Source organism: Misgurnus anguillicaudatus, chromosome 15, assembly GCF_027580225.2.
Source record: "Misgurnus anguillicaudatus chromosome 15, ASM2758022v2, whole genome shotgun sequence".
Taxonomy (NCBI): Eukaryota; Metazoa; Chordata; class Actinopteri; order Cypriniformes; family Cobitidae; genus Misgurnus; species Misgurnus anguillicaudatus.
The window spans coordinates 27485369-27493008 of NC_073351.2; the positions used below are offsets into that span (position 1 = coordinate 27485369).

The window sequence follows — 7640 nt, forward strand, 5'->3', positions numbered from 1 at the left end:
TAGCCAGCACTTTAAGTTTGGATCTAATGTCAGACGCTCTGGCTCCTGGTATACAATCGACTATGGTGGCTGGTGCCTCAATGCCAACGTTCCTGAGTATAGAATCTCCAATAACCAGGGCACCTTTAACAGATGTCTCAGCCGGTGTATTGCTGAGTGGAGAAAATCTGTTTGATATTAAAACAGGAACGTGATTTGGATGCCGAATGCGACTAGGCCGCCTGACAGTCACCCAGTTAGTCAGCCGCCTTGACTCTGAAGTCGGAACCAAGCCATGTGTATTACGTTTAACACTAGGCGCACCCGAAACAGTGTTTGTAACATTAACATTAGCGGTCTTACTGTCCTCAACTAGCGTTCGGATGCGCGCTTCTAGTTCTGCAACCTTCTCCGTCAGCCTTACTACTTCAATACACTTAGCACATGTAAATCCCTCTATGCTGACGGAAGAAGCTAAACTGTACATGTGGCAAGTAGTGCAGGTTACAATGACAAGCGGAGTCTTACCGTTTTCATGCTGGGCGATGGTGTCTCCGTTCGCCAGACTGCGGTCCGTGAAGCTGCATCGAGATGGGTGCTCGCTCGTTGCGTGCCTCGGTCTACCGGGCTATATGCTAATACTGGGTGTTTAAATCGTTTCACTTATTGAAACTGTTGAATAATCGTCACGGTAAGGTATTCCTAAGATGAACTAGTAAGTTATATTATATAGATAGGAACAAGATAGTAAGAAAGTAAGATTTAGATGATGAACTCGGCGGAGCTCCGATAGCAGTGTTGCCGCTCTTGCGTCTCTCTCTTGCGTCTCTCTCTTGCGTCTCTCTCTTGCGTCTCAATTGCCAAACTTAATGTTGTGTACAGAATGTTTAATATATATATGGTTCGCGTATAAGGTTCTCACACCAAGGGAAAATCTGATAGGATAATCTGTAGAATCATCAAGATAATCGGGACACAGCTAGGATTGTCAGAAGTGGGTAAATTGTCCCAAAATCAACCCGATTATCTTTTTGTGTGTACCCCGCATTATGCATGTTGGACAGTTTTGCGCATATATAGTATGACCATAAATAAGTAGGCTACCAAATGGCGTAAATCTACTTAGCAAAGATGAGCAGGTTTTAATTTATGTATGTGTCTGCTTCATAACTTAAAAATCCTGAGTCAAAACAGAAAAAACAAACGCATCTAGTGGACATTCCATCGAAAGATGCAGCTATACTGTATGTACATGGAGCAAAGTATTTGGCAGGGTTTGCAGAAATGTAGGCAAAGGTGTGTATGGTGAGTGACCCTGAGTTGCGGTTGTGGTTGTATCTTGTAATTACATTGTTTGTGTTTTTTTCTTTCATAGTTTTTCTACAACCCGAATTCCAGAAAAGTTGGGACGTTTTTTAAACTTTAATAAAATGATAACTAAAAGACTTTCAAATCACATGAGCCAATATTTTATTCACAATAGAACATAGAAAACATAGCAAATGTTTAAACTGAGAAATTTTACAATTGGATGCACAAAATGAGCTTATTTCAAATTTGATTTCTGCTACAGGTCTCAAAATAGTTGGGACAGGGCATGTTTACCATGGTGTAGCATCTCCTTTTCTTTTCAAAACAGTTTGAAGATGTCTAGGCATTGAGGCTATGAGTTGCTGGAGTTTTGGTGTTGGAATTTGGTCCCATTCTTGCCATATATAGATTTCCAGCTGCTGAAGAGTTTGTGGTTGTCTTTGACGTATTTTTCGTTTAATGATGCGCCAAATGTTCTCTATAGGTGAAAGCAGGCAGGCCAGTTCAGCACCCGGACTGTTCTACGACGAAGTCATGCTGTTGTAATAGCTGCAGTATGTGGTTTTGCATTGTCCTGCTGAAATATACAAGGCCTTTCCTGAAATAGACGTCGTTTGGAGGGCAGCGTATGTTGCTCTAAAACCTTTATATACCTTTCAGCATTCACACAGCCTTCCAAAACATGCAAGCTGCCCTTACTGTATGCACTTATGCACCCGCATACCATCAGAGATGCTGGCTTTTGAACTGAACGCTGATAACATGCTGGAAGGTCTCCCTCCTCTTTAGCCCTGAGGACACGGCGTCCGTGATTTCCAACAAGAATGTCAAATTTGGACTCGTCTGACCATAGAACACTATTCCACTTTGAAATAGTCAATTTTAAATGAGCCTTGGCCCACAGGACACCACGGCGTTTCTGGACCATGTTCACATATGGCTTCCTTTTTGCATGATAGAGCTTTAGTTGGCATCTGCTGATGGCACGGCGGATTGTGTTTATCGACAGTGGTTTCTGGAAGTATTCCTGGGCCCATTTAGTAATGTCATTACAATCATGCCGATGAGTGATGCAGTGTCGTCTGAGGGCCCGAAGACCACGGGCATCCAATAAAGCTCTCCGGCCTTGTCCCTTACGCACAGAGATTTCTCCAGTTTCTCTGAATCTTTTGATGATGTTATGCACTGTAAATGATGAGATTTGCAAAGCCTTTGCAATGTAACATTGAGGAACATTGTTTTTAAAGTATTCCACAATCTTTTTACGCAGTCTTTCACAGATTGGAGAGCCTCTGCCCATCTTTACTTCTGAGAGACTCTGATTCTTTAAGACATACCTTTTATAGCTAATCATGTTACAGACTTATTATCAATTAACGTGATGTTCTCTCAGCTGAATCTTTTCAAAACTGCTTGCTTTTTTAGCCATTTGTTGCCCCCGTGCCAACTTTGTTGAGACCTGTAGCAGGCATTACATTTTAAATGAGCTAATTAAGTGGATAAAAGTGTAACATTTCTCAGTTTAAACATTTGCTATGTTATCTATGTTCTATTGTGAATAAAATATTGGCTCATGTGATTTGAAATTCCTTTAGTTTTCATTTTATTCAAATTTAAAAAAACGTCCCAACTTTTCCGGAATTCAGGTTGTATGATTTTCAAGAATAATGGGATCGGGACATCCACCAAACAGCCAATATTTACAGCCAAACAGCCAAAATAAAGAACAATTTCTTACCCCATGATGAAAGCATTTAAACCCTGTTTAAACTCTTCTAGTATCTAACAAAAAGACAAACAACATATGCTTAGAAATATACAGTATGAACAAACCCTATTGTACTTTAATTCAACTAACCAATAGAGCAACACAACACTCACCATCTTTTGGTTGTCAAATATCAACAGATTGTAGAATTTGTGAAACTGCTCAAAATCCAAAACATCATTATTTGCTCCCAACACCTGTAATTATATTATTATTATTATTATTATTATTATGTGGAGCCATTGCCAACACATGTTTGTCAAAAAAAAACAAAAAAACATGTATTTCGGGGGTAAATTTTCCATTTGGCACAAAATGCACCATTCACTTTTCCTACCAAAAATGTGTCCTTCAGAAAACGTCCACCTGGTGCTTTAAAGTTCATTTTAGGCAAAAGCGACTTGAGCTCTCTCATAGAGATACTGTGGGAGACAGAGCAGTAATAGCGTGAGGCAGAGCGTACAATGAATTTATACAAAAGAAAAGTGCAAATGAAAGAACCTGGTTTTCTTCCTCTGGTCAACAGAGTACATCTGCTTCCACAGCCAACTACGGTAGAAGAAAACGTTAAATTAAACAAACACACTGTAAAGTTTACAGATACAACTGTGTGTGCATATACCTCTTTATAATCTCTGGTGTGTTAGCTGCCAATGTCTCCTGTCTGAGTAACTCGAGTCCTATCAGCCAGTTTTCTGCATCCTCAACTGAATCAGCTGGGGGACAAGAATATCACTTTTAGGGTAAGACATGCTTTGGATAAAAGGCACAATGAAATGAGTACCCTACAGAAAGTGTTGTCCCAAGTGCTGTACATTTCATTGACAACTTAGTTAATAGTACCACCCCAAACTTGTGTCATTGGCATCACTGCTGTTATATCAGATTGCTCCGATTAACTGCAAATTTACTTGATGCATACTGGCACTAAAATGACACACTAAAGCTTGCTCCATTCGGCTTGTTTCTGTAATAAGTGTACTGTTAGTCACTTTACATTAGTGTCTGTTAAATGACCACTAATGACACAATGCTCCTCCTTGTTGGGTGCGACATCCCACAAAGAGGTGTTTGTTCCCGTCAAATTCTTTCAATCTGTTAGTAGTACGTTTTCGCAATTGTTTGATCAAGGCACATTTTGAAAGTTTGATAATGATACATATTTTTTCAATTACATTTGTAGCATTGTTGTGTGTTAAAGACACACATTCTCAACTTTCATCAATGCATATGCTTCCAAGTATTTATTTTGCAATTACAATGTGTATGAAAATATATACATACCGTTAAAACTCAGTGTATTTAAGATAAACTCTGTGCCATAGAAGATGGTGAAACAGGTTTTGCAGTCCCTTGGAACTGATTGGTTAAACATTTTTCTTAATTTTTTATTTTCTTTAAATTGAGGGAGATCCTCCGATGTTTTCCATTCGCGGATCTCTTTGATCTCAGCGATGTTCACTACAATATGCAAGCATAAATACATGAATACCTTTGGACTAGATGAGTGTTTAAATGAAAATAATGGCTTTAACACTACATGACTCAAGTCAAGTCTGCTTTAAAAGAAATAACTTACATGTTGTGCTCATTTTGTGAGGAGAGCAGAATACAGCCACTTGCTTTGTTTCAATTATGATTTTTACAGTGAGTCTTTCAGCCTTCTGGTGGTACACCATCATTTCAGCCCCAGTCTGCAGACGCCTAATAATCTGACTCCTCTCATTTTTTGTCAGCTTATTCAGCTGACTGCAGTCCATCTTACCTGTACATGCCACACACATGATAACAGTAAAATCTGTTGCACTAATGCTTTTAGGCATTACTGTATAGAAACTATACATTCTGAGCAGTTTTCTTAAATATATTTCATATGAAAAATTATGTTTGCAATGATTGCAGATTTTAGTTCTTGGCAACCTATCATTTTTAAGTTTACGCTGTAAAAAATAAATTGCTCTTACATGTTTTAAGTTTAATCAATTTTGAATTACAATTAATTTCAACTTTCTTGACGAGCGATGAGTTGTTATATATTATAAAAATAAAGTTGAACTAACTAAAGCTATTTCAACTTTGTTTTTTTAAGTTACAGCAATTCATAAAAAACAAGATATAGAAATGACTTGTAAATTCAAGTTGAAACAAACTTATGTTCAAAATAGATTTTTTTACATATAGACTTTGACTTAAGATTTAATTTAGACTTAAATTGCCAATTAATGAAAATATTTGCTTACTTTTTGTACATATTTCAAGTTCTACAAATACTGCGTCATATTCACTTATCCAGATGCACTCACCTCTCAGACTCAGTGCCCAGAGCAAACAGAGAAATGATGTGTTGTCATCTGGTGGTTATTCTCAGACCTTTAAAACAGCTTGAGAAAAATGACATCCTGTGGCATAGCTTTCCCGTTTACTATGCTAAAGAGTAAGCATTTACAGAAAGCAAGAAAACAACCAAGTTCTCCGAAAGTCAGTAGACTAGTGTAAACTAAATATTAAATATATTATATACCCATATTAATGATGTCACAGGTTTGAACCCAAAATATGAAAAACTTAAATTATATCCCCTGGTTTCAAAGACAAGGCTTAAAATTAGTCCTAGAGACATGTTTGAGGTGTCTCAACTTAAAAATACTTTGCACCAACAGATCTTAAAATAAGCCAGTGCTATTGATTTGTCTAAGGCATGTTTAAAAAAAGATGCTTAAACATCTTAAGCTTACTAAGGCCTGGCTTTAGCTAAGCATTGTCTGTAAAACCAAGCCTATGTCTATACTGTAGGTTAACTATATCTTTAGTTCTAAGCCTTATTACTTAATCTAAGGTCACTGCGTTTAAATGTAGTTGATAATGTAAGACATATAAAGTGTGTATTCCATTTAGCCTGAATAGGAGCTAGACAGAGCAGTCATGCGTTGTGCTTCTACTGTAATTTCTTTAAACAGAAGCTTATCTTAAAGAATGAATAGGATCACAAGGCCAGTTAGAATAATGAAGCGGCAGATTGCTAAATGTAAACGTTGATGGAAATGTGTGCGGAAGGAAATGCTTGCATGACAGATTAAGACATTTATCATAGTATCAAAGCCTGATATGTCAATAATTATTTTGTATTGAGTAAGTAGCAAATATATGTAATAAACTCATTATTTCACAGTACAGAAAATCTGTTGTACTAGACAGAGAGACTTTAACGGTTACTACTTGAAAGGATGGTACATTGTGTGCTTTGTCTTCACCTTTGTCACAATTTATGGGTGACATTACTAAATCAAATTTTGACTCATTCTTTTGTCATCATAGACTACTGCAGTGAATATTTATATGTAATTTCTGGATTTCAGTAGGACATTTTTCACCAAAGTTTCACCAAATTTTACTCTACTTTGATGATCCAATACAAAAAAAAAAGGTATTAAGTAAAAGGTAATATGCAATCTTTCGTGCCCCCCAAAAAGGGGGTTAATATATATTTATTTAACAAAAGCAAAGTTTAATATAAAAATAAACAGTTTAAGATTAAATATAAAGAGTAAATTGTTGTGGGACATAGAACACCCAAATGAGTTTTAATTCACGATTTAATAATAATACATCCTAATAATAATAATAATTTAATAAGATTTAAATTGTTCGTGTAGTTTTCTAAGATGTAAATACTACGTGAATTTGCCATAATGGCGTGTGTGCTGTGCGCGCTAAACGTTATTATGCTGCCTTCATGTGCTGGTAATTATGGTAAATACCAAAAGCAGACGTGGAAAATGCACATGAACACCCCCTCATGTGGTATTTTCTACTGGGCAACTCGTAGAATATTTTGATGCACGAGTTGCCGAGATGAGATAACCTTTGACCTTTGAAAATGGTGGAGGGCAACAGAAGAGCAGTGAATGATAAACATTGTACACTACTACATGTTTTTTGCTACTGTTAGCACATAGTTTTTGTAGCCTATACAATGTTGTGTCATTGACAATTGTAATACAATGCGTTAACACTCAGTGTCAGTTTTAAAAATACTGTTTTGGTTTTGTGTTACCTACCAGCTAACTTAGCAGATGCTAGCTAGCAGTCAAGGAGCGTCCTAGTAATGAGCGATCAGGCAATTTACTCACGTGAATGTATTTTCCCTAAAGTAGGCCTACGACAACAAAAGCACTTGAACACAACACACTGGTAAATACCAGTTTACAACTGGAAAATTATTTTTTTCCCATAGCACGTGAAGGCAGCATTACTATAGAAACTCCTTCTGTTTTCAGTTTAGTACCTCAAATCACACAAATAATACACACAACTGTTGTTGACATGTAATTGATATGCTTTTGTTAAATTTACCTCATAGAAATGGCTTGTGTCTTCGAGAAAAGTCTGTTAGCATCTCGACAGTTTTCAGAAGAGGTAGGCTGACGTATCTACCCTTTGCTTTTGTTAAAGCAGTTATAACTTACATCGAGCGCCAAAATTAGCTAAAAGTATTACAAATATGTTTTATTGTAAACCAATATGGACAAAAGCTGTTCTCTGATTTAAAGAGTAACTAAACCCTAAACCAACTTTTTTTAGT

General features: G+C 36.8%; 1 protein-coding gene across 1 annotated transcript in view; it reads right to left on the bottom strand.

Moving 5' to 3' along the window:
* LOC141349263 (1-phosphatidylinositol 4,5-bisphosphate phosphodiesterase gamma-2-like) overlaps positions 1 to 4857 on the bottom strand; it is a 37473-nt gene extending 32616 nt beyond the window's left edge. The window contains exons 1-7 of the mRNA XM_073853695.1: positions 4638 to 4857; positions 4343 to 4519; positions 3681 to 3774; positions 3560 to 3607; positions 3396 to 3480; positions 3172 to 3255; positions 3029 to 3072 (exon numbers count right to left, since the gene is read on the bottom strand). Of these exons, the coding sequence (XP_073709796.1) occupies positions 3029 to 3072; positions 3172 to 3255; positions 3396 to 3480; positions 3560 to 3607; positions 3681 to 3774; positions 4343 to 4519; positions 4638 to 4842 (737 nt within the window). The 5' untranslated portion in view covers positions 4843 to 4857. The remainder of the gene's footprint in view (positions 1 to 3028; positions 3073 to 3171; positions 3256 to 3395; positions 3481 to 3559; positions 3608 to 3680; positions 3775 to 4342; positions 4520 to 4637) is intronic.
* Positions 4858 to 7640: the final 2783 nt, after the last annotated feature.